The sequence below is a fragment of the Lichenostomus cassidix genome, chromosome 20 (genome assembly GCF_008360975.1).
Source record: "Lichenostomus cassidix isolate B80296 chromosome 20, HeHo_3.0, whole genome shotgun sequence".
In the NCBI taxonomy this organism is placed as follows: Eukaryota; Metazoa; Chordata; class Aves; order Passeriformes; family Meliphagidae; genus Lichenostomus; species Lichenostomus cassidix.
In genome coordinates, this window is record NC_139500.1 from 11,624,585 (window position 1) to 11,643,398 (window position 18,814).

Genomic DNA, 18,814 nt, shown 5'->3' on the forward strand with positions numbered 1-18,814 from the left:
GGGAACTGGTGAGGGGGGAGTTGGGAGGCCCCACTAAGAGGAGGAACCACAGAGGTCTTGGGAAAGGGACCATGCTGGTCATTCCAGCTCAGCTGCTGTCAGAGCTCAGTGGTGCTCAGTGATGCTCAGCTTGGCCTGGCAGGCTGAGGCCCATGTGGGAGCTCCCCCTGACACTGCTGTGCCTTCTCCTCGTAGGGTGTGCTGCACACTGTGGGTGGCTACATGATTTTTGCTGCAGCCTCTTTTAAATACGTGTTTGATTACCAACCTGACGACGTGTACTGGTGCACGGCTGACATCGGATGGATAACAGGCCATTCCTACCTCACCTACGGACCCCTGGCAAATGGAGCCACGAGTGTGTTGGTAAGTGCTGGCTGCCAGTGGGTGCTGTCACTGCAGGAAAAGGGAGATGGTGGTGCTGAGCTGCATCCCTGCATTGCTGTGTGGTGATGTGCAGTGCCCTGGGCTCTGCAGGGAAGGGTGGTGATCCCCAAGCAGGACATGGTGACTGCTCGGGGGGGCTAGTTTGTGTGTGGCTTTTGGCTGGTTAATTTTTCAAATGGTCCCCTCTTTCTTTCCCTTAAAAGTACAAGTCTTGTGTACCAGTGGAGCCAGGGCTGCTCTGAGTTAATGGAAAAATTGGATCAGGGAGTGGTGTTTTCCCTGCTGATGCTGATTTGACAACTTGTCCCTTAACTCCTGTGCCTGTATCTCTCTTGGCAGTGTAACAGATCAGGGAGCCAGAGACATGTGACCAAGAATCCCCAGGGAAATGCGAGCAGGAGAATCACTGTTATGTTGGGGGAGGCCTTTAGGGGGTTCTTGGTACTTTGGGTTGTGGTTCTGTCAGTGTTGGGACCTCTTGCCCTTTGCCACATGCGCAGGGTCATTTGGGCTGGTGGGACTGTGTCACTGTGGTGGCCACCCAAGTGCCTGTGCTGCAAGGGGTTGTCAGGGGACATCTGCTAGGACACCGGGGGTGGGCTGATATCAAATCCATCCCAAGGAGGCAGTAAGGGAGGTCCTTTACCTGGGCTGGTTGCGTGGTACCCCTGTAAGGATATGCTGGGGTCCAGCTGCTGTTTGGCCCCTCCTGCTCAGGCAGGTGCTGCAGGTAGGGAGCAGTGAGGAGCAGCTGTGTCACTGTTCTGTCTCCTGCTCAGTTTGAAGGTGTCCCCACCTACCCAGATGTCGGGAGAATGTGGAGCATCATTGACAAGTACAAGGTGACCAAGTTCTACACAGCACCCACAGCCATCCGGCTGCTGATGAAGTATGGGGAGGAGCCTGTCAAAAAGTGAGTGCCACTAGATTGGCTGTGCACAGCAGGGCGGAGTGGGAGATGCCAAAATGATCCAGGTGTCCTCTCTGCTCCTATGGAAGTGCTGAGAAAGCTCTGAGCTGTGCCTGGAAAGCCCATTTTGGGTAACCCTGGGGTTCCTGCAGGCTCTGCTGTGCAGCAGGCTCACAGCTGCTGCTCTCCATGGCCTGCTGAGCCCCTGGCAGCCCCCTCCTCTCTGCAGGCACAGCAGGAAGTCCCTGAAGGTGCTGGGGACCGTGGGTGAGCCCATCAACCCCGAGGCCTGGCTGTGGTACTACCGTGTGGTGGGAGAGGAGAGGTGTCCCATTGTGGACACGTTCTGGCAGACAGAGACGGTGAGTCCTCGCTGGGTGGCCCTGGCACCTCTCTGTCCCCTGGGCTCCCTGCAGGGCCTCTTTGCATGTTTGCCATAGTGGGGGTTTGGGTCTGTGGGAACTATTTGTTTGGCCTGCCCAGAAAACTCTGGTGTGCCACTTCTGCTCTTCCTGTCCTGCACCTCAAACAGGCTCCAAGGGGAACCCTTCCCCTCCAAAGGGTCTTTTCCAAACTCTGCTCTGGACACTGCTCTCCTTCCCCTCTTTCCCACCCCCAGCAGCTCCAAAGCTTTGTGCCCAAACACATCCCCTATCCGCTGCCATATCCTTCCCCAGGCCCCTCTGCACACCTGCTCTGGGCAGGCCTGTCTGGGATGTGCTGTTCCCTGGTGGCACAGCTGTGGGATGGACTGGCGTGGCCCAACCTCACTTGGTTTTGCCTCTCTTTGCAGGGAGGCCACATGTTGACACCCCTTCCTGCTGCCACCCCCATGAAGCCAGGCTCTGCTGTGAGTACTTGTGTTTTCTTCTCCAGGAGCATCAGCAGGGCCCAGTCTGTGCCATGGCTGGGTGGTTACAGCCTGCCAGGGGGTGGGGGGACAGTGGGGCACATGGGGAGGTGACCACTACCCAAAATGGCAGGCCTGGCCCTGTGCACCTGCACTCACAGGCCCCATGTACCACAGCTCTCCAAAGCTGCCCTTGCCCTGCCTCCCACTCCCTCTGCTTCCCAGGGGTCTAATGCAGGGGCTCACCTCCATCTCTCCTTTCTCCCTGGTCCTCATGGCAGACATTCCCCTTTTTTGGAGTGGTCCCTGCCATCCTGAGCGAGTCAGGGGAAGAGCTGGAAGGAGAAGCAGAAGGTTACCTGGTAAGGAAGGGCTGATCTTCCCCACCCTCCCTTTGTCCATTCCCTGTGAGTTCTGGGACATTCATGGAAGCATGCACACATCTTTTTGTCCAGGGAAGGGGTAGAGTCACCACTCCCTGGAATGTTCAAAAAATGTGTGGATGTGGCACTAGAAGACATAGTTTAGTGGTTGACAGTTGGACTTGATGATTCTTAAAGGTCTTTTCCAACCTTAAAAAATCTGTGATTTTACCTCCACTAACTCTGGTCCACACAGGGAACCCCCTTGGGTGGTGGGAACTCCCTCCAAGGCCTTAACTTTCAGGGAGCTCCTACAGCTGATCACTAAATGCACTTGCACATGTGGGCAAGGCAGGAGGATGGGAACAACTCAGCCAAATCCCTCCCCCCTGGCCAAACCTGGGGAGGTTTTCCCAGTGCACCAGCACTGAGCAGCACATGTCTGCGTGCTACCATGATTGCCTCTGATACTTCTCTCACTGTGCTGCAACCCTGGGTTGTTGGTTTGGCTCTCAGTGTCCCAGCTCTGTGTTTTCACCCGCAGGTGTTCAAGCAGCCCTGGCCAGGGATCATGCGCACGCTCTACGGAAAGCACCAGCAGTTTGAAACCATTTACTTCAAGAAGTTCCCTGGATACTATGTGACAGGCGATGGTAAGGGGGTCCAGGCTGGTGTGGCCACACACTGCTGGGGACAACAGCAGAAATCTCACTCTGTCCTACCCTCAGAATCCCTTATCAGTTGCTCTGAGGGCCGGCCCTGCTGCCTCACACTCACTTCTGGCTATTTTTAGGTTGCAGAAGAGATAAAGATGGTTATTACTGGATCACAGGGCGAATTGATGACATGTTGAATGTTTCTGGTAAGAAGGAGTTTTGTTTTCAGTGGGGACCAATGTGCTTTGTGACACCTTTCTTTGTGACACTTCTGCATCCTTTTAAAAACCGTCTGGTTTATGTGGGATGGTTCTGCATCTATGATTCTGCCCAGCAACCTGTCCTCAAGGTGGTCGAGTTGCTGGGTCAGGGTTATTTCAGGGACAGACAAGCCTGTAAGTTGGTGACTTTCTGCACCATTTCTTCTGGAGACAATGCCCTGGAGGGAAGGAATTTTCTTTAACCAGCCAGGACACCTCTGTGCTGAAGGATTAGGGCCACAGAGAATCACAGAGTTTGGGCAGGACCATGGGGGTCCTTATCCAGCCTGCTGCTCCATGGAGGGCTCACCTCAAAGCTGGATCAGGCTGCTCAGAGCTCTGAAGATTCTCCCACCTCTCTTGCCTGAGTCTTTGGAAATTCAGCTGCTTCTCAGCCCATCATTTTCCATATACTCTATTTAATAGTTCCCTCCCTGCTTTCCTGGAGCTTGGCACCTCCAGGTATGTCCTGTTGGCTCGGAGATGCTGCTGTACTTGTCCCTGGATCAAATTAGATCCTTTCACCTGACCAGCTGTGCCTGATTTTCCACCAACTGGTCATTCTGGGAGTTGACCACCTTCCTGTGGCTTTCTGTGACAGCAGTGCCAGGGTGGGATGTCTTAGCATAGGTGCAGGGGGCAGAGGTGTGCAGGAGTGAGTTGTGCCCTTGCCCTAAGTTGTGAAGTTCCCCCATGGCAATGAGCTGGGGACTGGACTCTGCAGATCCAACCTCTTCCTCTCAGCACCCTCCAGCTGACCATATGGGCAGATCTCCTCTTGCCAAATGCAGCTTTTGAAGGGCATCACTGTGAACTGTCCATGATGTGTTCCAGAAAGAAGCCTAAAGGTGGGAGGGGAAACAGCCAGGTGGCTTCTGCAGGTGAGTGACACCTGGCAGCTTTCAGAGCACTGCTGAAACGAGTCTCTCCAGCTGTTGTTCTTCCCCAGGCACATTAAACTGAAGCTCTCTGACCTGTAGTTTAGGGCCTTTTACACCCTCAGGCCTCTTCCCGCAGTCTGTAAAGCTCTGTCTCCCCCTTGTTCCCAGGCCACTTGCTGAGCACGGCGGAGGTGGAGTCAGCCCTGCTGGAGCATGCCGCGGTGGCTGAGGCTGCAGTCGTCAGCCACCCCCACCCCCTGAAGGGCGAGTGCCTCTACTGCTTTGTGACCCTCCGAGAGGGCCACGAGTTCACCAAGAACCTCTCAGATGAGCTCAAGAAACAAGGTAACAACAGCCAAATATCGGGGAGCAGGTGGAGGGGTTAAGGGCTTGGGTGCTTGCAGGAGGTGCCTGTGGTCTGGGGAATGCAGCATGGACAACTGCCACAAGGTGCCCCTTGATGACAGAGCAGGGCTGACAAAGACTAAAATTAGTTCTCCCGGCCTTTGGCTGCTCATGTGATGCCATCTCTGCCTCGTGGGAGCTGGCAGCCCTGTGAGGGACTGGGGTGCTCAGCAGGCTTTTGTTTGCAGCAGTGCTCTCCAGTGCAGGGCTCTCCCTGGCAGACTGGGACATCCTGGGTGCTTTGGGGTGGTGCTCTGGGTGTTCATGCTCTGCTCTCAAGGAGCTGTTTCACTGAAAACTGCAGCATTTAATACACAAAATGGACCTGTGGCAGCTGCTTCTCTGGAGGAACCCATCAGTGAATCAGCCCTTGCTCTGTCAAAATGGTCATGGTGATGATTGTAGCCATTAGGGAGGTCTCTGAAGGATGGAGGGAATGAAACAATGAGTGCTCTTGCTGTAGGGGAGATGTGCTTATGGTCCTGCTGGCATTGCATGTCTTTCTGTCCCCTCTCACCATGTGGAGGCTCAGGTGCAGCAGCCCCAGGCACTGCCCTGCCAGGTGCCCCAGGAGCTGGGCTCTCTGTGCCCTAACTTTCCATCCTGACTGGAAAGGATCTGTGGTTTTTCCTCATCCCTACAATGAAAATCTCTCTTTTTTTGCAGTCAGAGAAAAAATCGGGCCGATAGCAACACCTGATTACATCCAGTATGCCCCCAGCCTGCCCAAAACCCGCTCAGGTGAGTGCCAGGGATGGTGCTGGGGAGGACTGGGCAGCTCCTGCTGGTGGAAGTTGATCAGCCCTGCACTACTTGTCCAGGGCTGCTCAGATTAGGGGAGGTGCAAGATCAGGGCAAGCAGGATGTGCAGGTCTGGTACTTCCCACTTCTGCTAAGGATGCTGAAGAGATCCTGACTCCTGGGGAAGAGGGACTTTGTATATGGACAATATACTGATAATGAAGAAGATAATGAAGGACAAGGAGTGATGGTTTTATGGTGGCAGAGGGCAGGTGTAGATTGAATAGATGTAAGGAAGGAATTCTTCCCTGTGAGGGTGGGGATGCCCCTGGATCCCTGAGGTGTCCAAGGCCAGGTTGGACAGGGCTTGGAGCAACCTGGGATAGTGGAAGGTGTTCCTGCCCATGGCAGGGGGTTGGAAAGAGATGAACTTTAAGGTCCCTTCCACCCCAAACCATTCTGATTGCTGCTTCCTTTCAATGGCTGTCATTACAGGAAAGATCACCAGACGGATATTAAGGAAGATTGCCAAAAATGACCAAGATGTGGGGGACATCTCCACCTTGGCAGACCCAGGCATCATCAAACACCTTTTCAACAGCAGATGTGACACTAAGCAGTAGCAGCAGGTCCTGTCCCTGCTGAGCAGAACTGTGGCAGTGGCACCTGATGAGCAGGTCCCTCCAACAGCCACTGCCTGCCTGGAAGGAAACCTTCACCTGTTGAATTGAATGTACCAATCATAGGAACGAGGAGAGTCTGGCTCTGGAGAGGCTGTGTCCATGCCCTGGGTGAGGTGTCTGTCATGTTCCAGATGGATGTCACACATCTGAGGGGCAGCCTGGTGCACAGAGGGACTCATCCTCCCTTTTCAGCACCTCATTCTTGATTTTAATTTAATTAATTTTTGGGGTGGGGGGGGGAATAGGATGTTAATTTACTTTATGTCCTGGAGGGGTCCTGGCACTTTCTGCACAGTGGGAAGGAGCTTTGGGAGTTGGAGGAGAAGTGGTGCTGGAGTTACTCAATGCAGGCAGGCCTGGGAAGTGCATCTGCCACTGCCCACAGAGCAGCTGAGCTTCCTTTTGTCCTGGAGTGCTGCAAGCTGCAGGAGCACTGCAACACCCACACCATCCCTGCACAGCTGAGCTTGTCCTGCACCAGCTGTCCTGCAGCTAGCACAGGTCCCCAGAATCTCCAAGGGAGTGGGACAAGGCTTCAGGGAGCTCTGGGCTTTGAACAGGCTTTTTTGGGGCAATCTGTTACCAAGATACGCTGCTTCTTAACTGTATTGTGCCAGCCGGTGAGTTGTCCCCAATCCAGGGTCCCTCACTGGCCATGGACACCATAGAGAGCCAGGAAGGGAAAAGCCTTGGTGTGACATGTTCCATGCAGCCCCAGTTTCTCCAGCCCTGCTGCCACCAACTCACAGCTGAACCAGAGCTGGAGCAGCTGGATGCTCCCTTTGCAGGACTGGAGGCTGTTACACCCAAGGGTGGTGGGGAAACAAGCCAGGCTGAGACACCTTTCCCATGGCAGGTGTCCCATGACCACTGCTACAGCAATCAAGGCAGGCAGGGCTGTGGGAGTCCTACACCTTTCCTCATCAGGAAAAAATGGTGTTTAAATATTAATGTTGGCTTAAATCTGACATGGCTTAAGGATGATGAGAGCTAAAGGCCCCCAAACCTCTTGCCCAAGACCAGGATCCTGCCAAAGCCATCCTTCTTCCAGTGAAGGACATTAACCTCCAGCCAGGCCTGAGCTGGGGCTGATACCTCCTTTTCAATGTCTTTCTGAAACCTGCATGTAAACTGTTTGATTTTGCACTTAAACCAAAGGAGAACTGGGCTTTAAAACTTGCTGCAACAGCTGTTTTGGGGAGTGCCAGTGGACAGGCATTACCTGCAACCTGAGCTGGCTTGGGGGGCTGGGAGGGAGGAACAGCTGCCTCTGGGCTGGGGTGCTCAGGGCAGGTGTTGGGGTGCTCTGCTGGGCTGTTGGCCAAGTCCCAAATCTCACTTGCTACCTGCTGCTCTCACTGGCACAGCACCTGTGTCACCTGTAACCTCGGTGCCTGCCCGTGTGCCCTGTGCCCCCACAGCTCCATACCACTGGATTGTGCCACCTTGGTGACAAGGATTCCTACATCATTGTTCCTCCTGTTACTCTTTGTCAGCTATGTAATTTTGGCTGGAAAACAGCGAGAATTTAATGCAAAATGGAATAAAATTCAAGAAAACAAAATGGAAATAGGCTTGGAGTATGTGTGGGCAGTAGGTGCTTGTGTGCTGTTGAGTTCAGGGTGCTCAGTACAGTTGGTGTGGCTGTGCCCTAAACCAGGACTGGGTTTTGGGATGGGGAAGGGCAGGTTCCTGCCAAGTAGCATGTCTTTCCATGGATTGGGATTTACTGTGTTTGTGCAAGGTTAGTAGTGCTGGCTCTGGGGCTGCAGCCTGTGCCTCAGTTTCCCCCTGGTCTCCAACCCTCTCATGCAGCACCATACCAGGGACACAGGTGAGCAGCTGAGGAGTCTCAGGGCTGTCAGAACAGCTCGGGGCTGCCTCACCTCCACCCCAGGCCTGGTGCCCTCCCAGGCACAGCCACTTGTACACCTGGCCAGGGGTGCCCCTGGGCTCAGACAAACCTGGCACAATCAGCATGGTCAGATTGCACATTCCTTTTAATCTCTGGCTTGGGGTAATCAAGCCCCCAACAAAACACCCAGGAATTCCAGTTTCAGTCATACTTGAAGAATGGAGCAGTTTCCCAGGTGACTGATTGGTGATTGATGCCACAGCAGCAATGAGCCAGCAGGGCTGTCACCACATCCATTCTGCAGGAATTCTGCCTTTGTGCTGGTTCTGTGTAACTGACAGGGTCAGGCTGAGCCTGCCTGGGCTCTTCACTGCCAGAAAGGTGCAGCTTTCAGGGCTGAGGAGGAAAAGGGGCTGGAGGAAGAGGCAGGAGACCTTGAGTAGGAGAGCCCACACTCCACTGCTGTGCTGTTCCCACTGATCCATGAAACCTGGAGGGAGACATGTCTCCCCATCCGCTGTGCTGGTCCCAGAGCAAGGTGCTTGGAGCTGGGGCTGTGCTGCCCAGCCTCTCCTGCAATTCCTTTGCTTCCTCACCCCAGAACTCCCAGTCTCAGCAGGACCATTTCCAAGGTCAGGGTTTCCCGACAGGAAGATGCTCAGTGTTTGACTTGCAGTGGGATGTACTGGCACAAGCCTGGGGCATTCAGGGTTTATCAGCACACACAAGGCTCCAATTCTGCATTGCACTGAGAGCTGCCTCCATCTCTGAGGGATTCTTACACCAGCCTGTGGAGATCTGTTGGCCAGGACTGCAGGAGGCAGCAGGAGCAGACAGTGCTGCAGGGCTGCCTGCCCTGTGTGGCACAGAGGCACTGTTTGGGATGAGCACCCAGTCCAGCAAAACAGGAGCTGGGCAAAGCAAAAGCAAGCGAAAGACCCTTGGGCAAATTACCCAGGGCAGCTGTGCCTTGTGCAGGAACCCTGAGGATCCTCAGGCACAGGGAAAAATAGAAATCAGGATAGCAGCAGCACAGGAAGGAGGGCTGGAGGGGCCATGGTGTATGGAGCTGGGCTCTCCTGTTTCAGCTGGAGAGCACTGAGGCACTGGATGAAGATGAATGCTGGTACTTGCCCATCCACCTTTCTCCTCTCATTCCTTAGGCTTTGTACGTCTCCAGAAATAACGCAGCATCCAAGAGCTCAGAAGTGACACAGCACAAAGGCCTGATGTGGCACATTCACCCTTTGCTGTAGGTACCCCTGTCCCCAGCCAGGCTCCAAGGGAACACCCTGACCCCTGCAGTGCTGGGAGCCACAGCTGGGCTGTGCACAGGGCAGGGCCCCCTGAGCAGGCAGAGCAAGGCAATCCCTTCTCCCTGCAGGGCGAATCACAAGAAGCAGCTGGGGCTGGCACCCAGCACCTTTGAGCAGTTGTATCCACACTGTCCCTCCTCACAGCCTCCAGCACGTCAGGCCTTGACAAGTGCACCCTAAGGAGAAATCCCTGTGGCAGATGAGCTCTCCAGGCAGCAGAGAGAGGAGGGTGGGATGGGACGTGGCTCCTCACACCAGGTACGGTGTGTCCAGCACGGCCACCCCAGCTGCCACGCCGCCGTCCGCGTGCTCGATGGCCTTGGTGCGCAGGAGGTGACCAGCGGCCTGGTTCAGCACCAGCTCCTGGCCCTGCCTGCAAAGGAAAGGGAAACTGAGCCCCCACAGAGCACAGGGCTTGTGGCATTGCGATGCACCTTCTCTGTCATCCCCCTGAGCAGGGCAGAACCCCAGGGTTAAGGTGCTCTGCAGTGGTGGCCTCACTGGCCATTCTGCACATGGGCAGTGCCAGGGTTTGAGTGCTACCTGAGCACCTTTGGTCCCAGAACTGTGTGAGGACTTTCATTTATACCCTATGGAAACAGGGCCTATAAGGGTTTTTAAGAGCAACCACTATTTAGGGTTGAACACAACCACATTAGGCCTTCAGGTATTTCAGAAATCACCAGGGTGTCAGAAAAGCCACACACATGGCTGCATCCAGAACCCAAGTGCTCCCATAAGTCAGGAATGAAACACATCAATCCCAAGATCCTGTTACACCAGTAACTGCCAGCAGGAGCCCTGTGGTTTCCCAACAACTCATCTGGCAGCAGGTTCAGAGGTGCAGAACCTCATTTTTAAGACACGTGCTCAGAGCTGCTGCCAGGGGGCACAGCCTGAATGGTCACATCTGTCCCCTGCACATCTCCAGACATCTGTCCTGTGGCTGTGCTTGGGCAGCACAGAGGGCAAAACACTCCTGATCCCCATCAGGAGCAGGGAACTGCCTGGGAACACAAGCACAGTCCTCACCTGACATAGACACCAAAGATCCCGAGCTCAGAGATGCACTCGGACACACGGAGGGGACTGTGAGCCCTCAGCAAGTAATTCAGTGCCGGCTGGGGTTTGATTTTATCCATCAAGATGTAGGAGGTTCTCTCAGGGCTGTCTTTGATCTTCTCCAGAACCTGCTTGAGCTCTTCACCATAGAGGTTGTTCCCTGGCAAACAAAACCAGCACATCAAGCCCCTCCCAGGACAGCAGGAGCCACTGGTCCCAGCTCTGTGTCCTTGGCACTCCAAATAACCCAGCCTGTGCCTCTCCAGCTGCTGCCTGGGCTCTCCACACCCAGCACTGGAGCTTTGGGAGCTCCTGCAGGAGCAGCACTGCCTTAGTGCCATGCCTTGTCCCCACGGCTGTAGCCACAAGCCACCCCATCCCTCAGCACAGGACCAGGAGCTGGCAGGTACTGCCTGTCCCCAATACAGCACAGAGCCCAATGGAAACCCCCAGGGGCTCAGCCCAGTCATACCTCCACCCTCCCGCTGAGGCTTCAGCACAAAGCGGTCAGGGTCAGCAATGGCTGTGGCAGCTATCCTGTCACCCTCTTCACCCTGGCAGGAAAGGATGGAAGCAGGTTAGACATCAGGAAGGATTTCTTCATAGAAAGGATGGTTTTGCATTGGAATGAGCTGGATGGAGTCACCATCCCTGGAGGTGTTCAAGGAACAACTGGACACAACACTCAGTGCCATGGCGTTTGGTCAAAGGTTTGGATAATGTGGTGTTTGGTCAAAGGTTGGACTCAGTGATCTGAGAGGGCTTTTCCAACCTCAGTGGTTCTGTGAACAAAGCATCAGGGAGCAGCAGGGGCTCCTCAGCAGATCCCTCTGAACAGGATCAACAAATTCCCCAGCGACCACAACAAAGCCCTCTCCTCTTCTTAACCAAAGGGCACAGGTCTGCCTGTCCCTTCCTGCTCCAGCCTCCTCCCACTCACCTCGTCCAGCGAGTAGAGTCCAGCAAAGGTGGCTCTTAGCCGAGCAATGGCCTCAGGGTGGCCGGGCAGCAGCTTCTCCAGTGTCCCTGGCCGGCTGAGCTCCTGCTGCACCTTCTTGGTGCCTGCCAGCTGGGTGGCAATGTCAGGGCACTTCACTGCCCGGGACCTCTCCAGCAGCAGCCGTGCCTCCCAGTTCTGAGGCAGCGAGGGAGCAACCACCCCGTGAGGAAAAAAAAAAAACAAAAAAACCACAAAAGGTTTGCTCTGTTCTTTTCTGTGCAGTTATCGACATATGGTTTGTCTCCTCCCTGCCTGCTGGCAGGGACAGGGGGTGGGAGTAGCACTCCGGGGAAAAGCAGACAGGGATTTCCCACCACCTCTGGGAACAGCACAGTCACATTAATCCGCTGTATGCTCCCTCCTCAGCTTGTCCAGTGCTGCCACCTCGAGACACCAGCAAGATCTGCTCTGTGCTATTATTACCTGCAGCCTGATTGTGCTAAGAGAGCACAGAGTGATCTGCAGATCAAGTCTGAAACCTTTGAGCAGGTGCTCATGCCTGTATTAACCCCTATTGTACAAAAGCAATTTGGTGCTGCTAAAGGATCACCCCGAGTGGTGATTGGAGAAGAAAACCACCCATTTTTTGTATGTGACTCTCAGGAGTCACAGCTTCCCAATGCTCCCAGCCCCACCAGGCACGACTGACCCCAGCCCAGACAGGCCCAGCTGGTGGTTTCTGGGGCAGGGAGGTGGGTACTGACCTGCTCGTTGTAGGTCTGGGGCACGTAGCCCTCTCTGTAATACACCACTGCAACCTCCTGGCCATCCCTGGAATGGAAACCAGAAATGCTCAGAGAGCCAGGCCAGGCCCTGCCCTACCCCCAGCACCACAGGGAGATCACAGCCATCTGCCCTTTCTCCATGGCCTCTGGGCATCCTCCTGCTGCCTGGCTCCACCACAGCAAGCTCAGCACTGCAAGCCCTGGCTCCTCCCCACTGAACACCAGCCTGGCCTGTCCCAAGCCACAGGGAGCTGACATCTGGCCTCTGCTCTAACCAAAGGCTCAATAATTCTGACACCCAGCCCAACAGAGAGGTAAGAACCTCATTTTAAAAAGCTTCTACCCCACACTGGCCTGGGTGACTCAGCCTGGAGAAAAGGAGGCTCAGAGGGACCTTCTTGCTCTCCACAACTCCCTGACAGGAGGGGCAGGCAGGTGGGGATCAGGTTCTGCTCCCAGGGAAACAAGGGAAAGAACAAGAGGAAATGGCCTCAAGTTGCACCAGGGGAGGTTTAAATTGGAGATTAGGGAAAATCTCTTCACTGTAAGGGTTGTCAAGCACTAGGACAGGTGGCCCAAGGCAGTGGTGGAGTCACCATCCCTGGAGGGATTTAAAAGGTGTGGATATGGCACTTGTGGACTCAGTTTTGGGGGTGCTGCATTAAAGGTTGGACTCAATCTCAAAGGTCTTTTCCAACCGTAACAACCCTCTGATTCTATGATTCTTGAAGGGGCAGGGAACAGAGTTCCTGTCCTGTGGCAATTCAAGGCAGGACATCAACTCAACAATCTGAGAGGCACCAAACCACCGTGCCAGGGCTGGGCTGGCAGCACAGCTGTAGCACCACACACCCGAGCTTTGGCCACAAAACTGTGCTCATGGTCAGGGAGCTGCTGGCAGGCAGGAAGGGAAAGGCAGAGACATCCAGCAGTGACAGAGAAGGAAACTCAGGAGGAAGCACAGGGGATACACTTTCCCCTCAGCTGTCCAGCCAAGACAAATGTATTTGTTAATTAAACACAGCACAGACACCAAAGGTCAAACCATGAAAAAAAATCAGCCTAACTACAGAAAAATCATTGGCATGAAATCATGTCTTCCTTTAGGTTTGCACATTACCTGGAAAAAGGACAAACGTCACACTTGGGACCAGCTGGGAGCCTGTGACCCACCCGTCCTGTCTCCACAGGGAGTGGGCAAGACACTGAGTGAGTTCAAACCCAACAGATCCCCAAAGGACATGGAATGCTTCCTCCTCCAGCACTAACAACCCAACCCAGCTCCCACTAGCAGAGCATCACGTGAACAGTCAACAGGAAATGGCTCTGTGCAAGCCTCTGAAATGGCCAGGGCTGTTCAGAGCAGATCTTTGTGGAGGAGGTAAAATCCCACAGAGCAAGGAAGGCTGTGGCCTGAAGGAGGGAGATTACAATTGCAGCTGTAAGGGACTGATGTGTGTCTGCAAAATCTCCCCACTGTGAGCACCAAATCATTTCAGCTGCAAGAGGAAGCAGCAGCCTGGAGCAGGAAGAGAACTGCTCTCTCAGACAGTCACTACTTACACTCAGCTTTGGCTGCAAATGCCCACTCCCAGCCCCGTGTGCCCGAGAGACGGCAGGAGTGCGCACCTTGGCTCATACTCACATATACAGCCTCCTGGAGCCATCCAGAGAGCCCTGCTCAAACACATCGCAGAACCGCCGCCTGATCACACGGATATTCCTGTCAGGAGGAGTGCCAGAGTCACCAGGCTGGGCAGAGCTACTTGAGCTGCAGATCACGGGTGGAATTGGTGGCTCCAGCAAGGAGGATCTGTAGGTTCCTTCACAAATAACCTCAGGCTTTGTACTATGGAGCCAGAGGAGTCCTACAGCCCAAAAAACTCCCTGTTTAGGAATCCATCCTATGCTTCCTGCCATGATCTGGCAGCGGTTTGCTCAGCTTCCCTTTCCAGAAACTGAACCATCTCCTTCCTCTCCCAACCCAAGGAAATTCAACCTTTACCTGTTCCAAAGCTCATTTTCTACACATCGCTGATCAAAAATGTTCCTCTGGATTTCCTCCACCAGAAACATCACCACAGCCCTGGAAGAGATACCAAGGACATCGTTAAACCCATAAACCCACCACATGCTCCCAGATGGATCAACAGGTCTCCATCTCTGTGATTCAGGCCTCCTGCACTGCTCCTGTTCATGTTCTCCTCCTCTGTCCTTACCTTTGGGAACCGTAGAGCTCCCAGGCTTTGGCAATTCCCAAGGCCAGCCCCTTCGCTGGGTTGTTAGGCAGCAGGCGTGATGCCTCCTCAGTCTTCCCCAGCACTTTCAACACCAGCCTGTGGAGCAACAAGCCATAAATGCCATGTCCATGCCCAGCTGGATCCAGGGAGCAGCTTGGAGAGCACAGGAGCCATGCAGTGCAGCTGCTGCAGTGCCAGAGGAGCTCCTTACCTGTGGACATCGGCGGTGCGGGAGGTGAGGCCCCCAAAGCTGGCAGCAATGGTGTTTATTTCTATCTGCCTCAGAGCTGCTGTGCCATCCAGCCCACAGTCAAACATGTAATCCGAGCGGTTGATGCCCAAAAACACAGTCTGGAACACAGGGAGGGGAGCTGGGTTCTCCTGTTGCCTTTAACTGCAAATCCTTCAATGACCTCGCTTCAAAAACCTCCCAGGCCAGATCCAGTCAGAGAATCCCAGAATGGTTTGAGTCGGAAGAAACGTTAAATATCATTAGTTCCAACCCAAACCATGGGCAGGGACACCTTCCACTGTCCCAGGTTGCTCCAAGCCCCATCCAAGCTGGCCTTTAACACTTCCAGGGATCCAGGGGCAGCCACAGCTTCTCTGGGCACCCTGTGCCAGGGCCTCCCCACCTGCACAGTGAATTTCCTAATCTCTCATGTAAACCTATTCTGTATCAGTTTGAAGCCATTCCCCCTTGTCCTTCACCCTCAGTTTGATAAAAACCACTGCAGGTCATGCCCCTGGGTGCTCTGCCCCCTGCCCAGGGCCCACAGCTCTCAGTGCTGCACAGGAGTTCCCAACTCTCCTGAGAGTAAAGAACTTCTACAGGGATGGCCTGTCTGGTGCAGGGCCTGACAGGACACATGTCCCTGCACACACCCGAGGCTCCCAGAAGACAAACCATATGAAATCCTCCCTCTCCAGGCCAGGCTGCTCCCAGCAGCACTAACCAAGAAGCTTGACTGTTCAACAGGTCAAGGTCCTGAGCTCGCAGGCTATGACAAGACATCACAGCACAGGGAGTGACCAGCCTGGCCAAGGGACAGCTCAGAGTCCACAGTGCCAAAGCTTGCAGCCAGAGCAGAGGCACTCCCACCTCGATGCCAAGGGGCACAGACCACTGGGATCCCCTGCCAAGGTACCTGTGCCAAGCCTTCCTCCAAAACTTGCATGTAGATTCGGAATAGTCGAGCTGTGAAGTCATCTACCTTGATGGTGCTAGAGAGAAACACAGACCAGGTCAGCTCCCTGATGCTGTCACAGAGCAACAAAAAAATTAGATCTTCTCCAGAAAAAACCCTTAGCAGGGTCATCTCCAGCACAAAGAGCAGGGCTGGGGCTTGACCAAGTGCTGCAGCACTGTAAAACACCTCCCCATGAATGCACAGTGCCAAGCCACAACACAAACCCAGTCTGCCCAGCACAGCCACCCCACAAAAGGCCCTGCTGTGCAGAGGTGACTCACTGGGAGGGCAGAGATGGGACAAGTAAAGGCAAAGAAACAGAGCAGCATTCTGCAGATTCAGGGAGGAAGCCACAGGTCTCTCTGTGCCTCCACACACAGCTCAGAGAAGCTCCACAAGCTTCATCCAAGCCCCCCTGTCCTGTCAGGCTCCAAATCCCACAAACTGTGGCTCTGCTAGAGTAGGTCTGGCTTTTCCTCAGGGTCCCAAATCCCTGAGCAGCACTTCCAGGGAGCTGCCCTGGCACAGCACAGGCACCTGAGCACACACAGGCCCCAGGTGCTGCATTCTTTAACCACAGGTACAAACATGTCCCCACAAGCTCTGGCTGCAGCCAGCTCTGGAACAGCTCCAAGGGGTCAGGCTTTAACAAAACAAAAGGATGATGGAAAACAGCCTCCTCTGCTCTGTCCCAGTGCCAGAGCCAGCAGCACATGCACAGGCAGCGGCAAGGGAAGAGGGATTTGTGGAATCATCAGCCCTACAATTATGAGCAACAAAGTCAGGGATGGTCACTCCAGCCCAGGGCAACAGCCACAGAAAAATTCAGCAGAGTCCAGAAGCCAGAGCTGGACAGTCCTCCTGAATCCAGAGCTTGTAGCTGGGAGAGGACAGGGAGCAATTGGTAAAGGGTGTGAGAACAGAACAAACACCTCCTTTTCACCACTGCTCCAGCAGAGCTCGTGATTACTGGACAGACACAGGCAGATGCAGAGTAAGACTAAGAGAGGCTGCTAAATCCAGGACTCAAAGACTCCAGTGATTTGTATTTAAAACCCAGGGGCCAAGTTCACAGGTATGAATTCACGAGCCTGATACAGTGGCAAAGTTGAAGATCATTGTAGGGAATCAGGTCTTGGCCAGATGTCCCATTTTCAGAGGCCCAAGGAGACCTCGGAAAGGTAGGAATGCCTCAAAGGGGATAAACGCTTTACATCTAAAATGTTTCATTAAAATGTAACATGTAAAAACATTACCTAGCCAGAGTTTGCGCCAGGAATTCTTTGTTTTGACTGATGGCATCCACCAGCAGATTAAAATCCTGCTGGACAGCGTAGGCTTGTTCAAACAAGGCCCGTGGCACTGCAGATGGGAGCAGTGTGAAGGGTGCATAATTCACCACCTGCCAGCAGAGATGCAACAGAGCAGTCAGGGCTAGGCAGCTGAAGAGGAACTACAAAGATGCCTCCTCTCTTGTGTGAAGGCTGAAGCTACCCTCACTCTTCCTGGGTACACACATGGCTTTGACCCTGCTGATCCCTGACTTTTGAGGGCTCTGCTGTATGAACTACCCATGGGACACTGCTGCTCCAGAGCTCGGGCTGGGCTGACTGCTTCCTCCTGTCTCCACCTGAACTGGGGAGCACTGATCCCAGAACATCTCAGTGGCAAAGAAAAGGTGGATTTTTACATGAAACAAGGGATGCTAGCAGTATGTTTGACCCTTCCTCCCAGGCTACCTCTTCCTCTCACCCTCTGAGATCCCTCAGAGCCCTGACCTGACATCTGGGAGCAGTGCTGTGGTGAAGATCTCCCTCCTCACACCTCTGCCTGCTTGCCCCCAGGCTCTTCAGGGACCTGTCCCCAAGGGTGTCCTACCCCTCATGCACTACTTCTTCCTCTGGGATTCCTCATGGCATCCTGCTCCAACACGCTGAGCCCTCCACCCCAGCCAGCCACCAGGAATTGCCCAGAGGTAAATCCCACACACCAGCCACCTTCACCCCGTCACCTTCTCCCAGGTATGGGGCAAAGGCTGATTGTAGCTGGGAACATGCCAAAAGCAGAGGCCCCTCTGTGAGACTCTCCTCTGGTTCAAAGGTTCATACGGGTTGTGAGAGGCTGGGAGAAGGATTAACTCCCAGCACCAGAACTGCCAGCTTCCTAAGCCTTTCCAAATCCCTCCCTCTCCTTGGCAAAGGGGAGCTGTACGGGGGGCTGTCCCTCGGGGACTCATCGGCGGCATGGCTGAGAGCTGCAGCGCCCAGCTCGGCCGTGCTCCAGCCGGGAGCTGCTCCCTGCCAAGGGCTCAGGGACCCCCGGCACGGCAGGGCTCGTCCCCGCGCCGCGCACTCACATCCGAGCCGTTGGGCTGCTCCCCGGTCCGCATCAGCACTCCCGCCAGCAGCGCCGCGTCCACCGCCACCGCCGCCGCCTCCCGCACGGCCGCCGCGTCCCGCACCACGTCCTGCCAGGGCGCGGCCATGGCAGCGCTGCGGGCACAGCACGGCAGCGGGGTCACCAGCGCTGTCCCGCACCCCCGAGCCCTGACCCCCTCCCAGCCCCCGACCCCCTAGCCCCGGTCCCCAGACTGTCACTGCGCTCTAACCCCGGTCCCTGACCCCTGCCCGCCCCCCCCACCCAGTTCCTGACCCCCGGCCCATCGCTGTCCTCTGACCCCCCACCCCTCAGTCCCTCTCCGGCCCCCAGACCTCCACTGACCCATCACCCCCGGTCCCTCCTCCACCCGCGGTCCCCGACGCTGCCGGTCCCTCCCCGCTCACCAGCCCGCCGCTGACCCCGGTCCCTCCAGGCGCTCCCCGTGCCTAGCCCCTCACTGACCACCGTCCTTCGGTCCGTCCCGGCCCCCAGCCCCTCACTGACCCCGGTTCCTCCCCGGTTCCTTCCCGGCCCCTCACTGACCACCGTCCCCCGGTCCGTCTCGGCGCCTCCGCTTCCGCCGCCCGGACACGCTCCGGCCACTCGGTGCAGGCGTTGCGGACCGCGCCGTGATTGGACGGGCCGCGCCCTTCGCCCCGCCTCTGGCCCGGATTGGCAGCTCAACGAACCAATCAGCGCGGGAAAAGCGCGGCGGGTGTGCGATGCCGCGCAGCGGGGATGGGAGGAGGAGGAGCCGCGTCGGGAGCGCGCAGCGCGCACGCGCCGAGTCGCTGTCACGGGACTGTGACGTCATGTCGCGACATCAAGCGGGCGACAAGGCTCTGGGGCTGGTCGGCCGTGTGGGGATGCAGCTCATGAAATCCAAGCGCCGCATGCAGGGGCACAGCTGCT

General features: G+C 55.4%; 2 protein-coding genes across 5 annotated transcripts in view; one reads left to right on the forward strand and one right to left on the reverse strand.

The window, feature by feature from the left end:
- ACSS2 (acyl-CoA synthetase short chain family member 2) overlaps positions 1 to 7,699 on the forward strand; it is a 31,145-nt gene extending 23,446 nt beyond the window's left edge. For both annotated transcript variants that reach the window (XM_085079606.1, XM_085079607.1), the window contains 10 exons: positions 196 to 366; positions 1,167 to 1,300; positions 1,527 to 1,659; positions 2,091 to 2,147; positions 2,429 to 2,509; positions 3,054 to 3,162; positions 3,303 to 3,371; positions 4,475 to 4,651; positions 5,378 to 5,452; positions 5,948 to 7,699. In XM_085079606.1, coding sequence (XP_084935732.1) covers positions 196 to 366; positions 1,167 to 1,300; positions 1,527 to 1,659; positions 2,091 to 2,147; positions 2,429 to 2,509; positions 3,054 to 3,162; positions 3,303 to 3,371; positions 4,475 to 4,651; positions 5,378 to 5,452; positions 5,948 to 6,075 — 1,134 coding nt within the window. In that variant the 3' untranslated portion in view covers positions 6,076 to 7,699. The remainder of the gene's footprint in view (positions 1 to 195; positions 367 to 1,166; positions 1,301 to 1,526; positions 1,660 to 2,090; positions 2,148 to 2,428; positions 2,510 to 3,053; positions 3,163 to 3,302; positions 3,372 to 4,474; positions 4,652 to 5,377; positions 5,453 to 5,947) is intronic.
- A 418-nt stretch (positions 7,700 to 8,117) lies between these two features.
- On the reverse strand, positions 8,118 to 18,557 carry GSS (glutathione synthetase). Of its 3 annotated transcripts, none has more exons than XM_085078970.1 (13): positions 18,446 to 18,557; positions 17,880 to 18,015; positions 16,780 to 16,925; positions 15,482 to 15,557; positions 14,545 to 14,684; positions 14,313 to 14,429; positions 14,099 to 14,179; positions 13,739 to 13,816; positions 12,073 to 12,139; positions 11,309 to 11,503; positions 10,841 to 10,922; positions 10,339 to 10,528; positions 8,118 to 9,679 (listed from the first exon to the last, which is right to left on the reverse strand). In XM_085078970.1, exons 2-13 carry the CDS (start codon positions 18,006 to 18,008, stop codon positions 9,556 to 9,558), a joined length of 1,425 nt encoding a protein of 474 aa, XP_084935096.1. In that variant the 5' UTR covers positions 18,009 to 18,015; positions 18,446 to 18,557; the 3' UTR covers positions 8,118 to 9,555. The 3 variants fall into 3 exon arrangements, with proteins under 3 accessions (XP_084935096.1, XP_084935097.1, XP_084935098.1); XM_085078971.1 differs by lacking the exon at positions 18,446 to 18,557 and adding an exon at positions 18,307 to 18,391; XM_085078972.1 differs by lacking the exon at positions 13,739 to 13,816.
- Between the last annotated feature and the right edge of the window lie 257 nt (positions 18,558 to 18,814).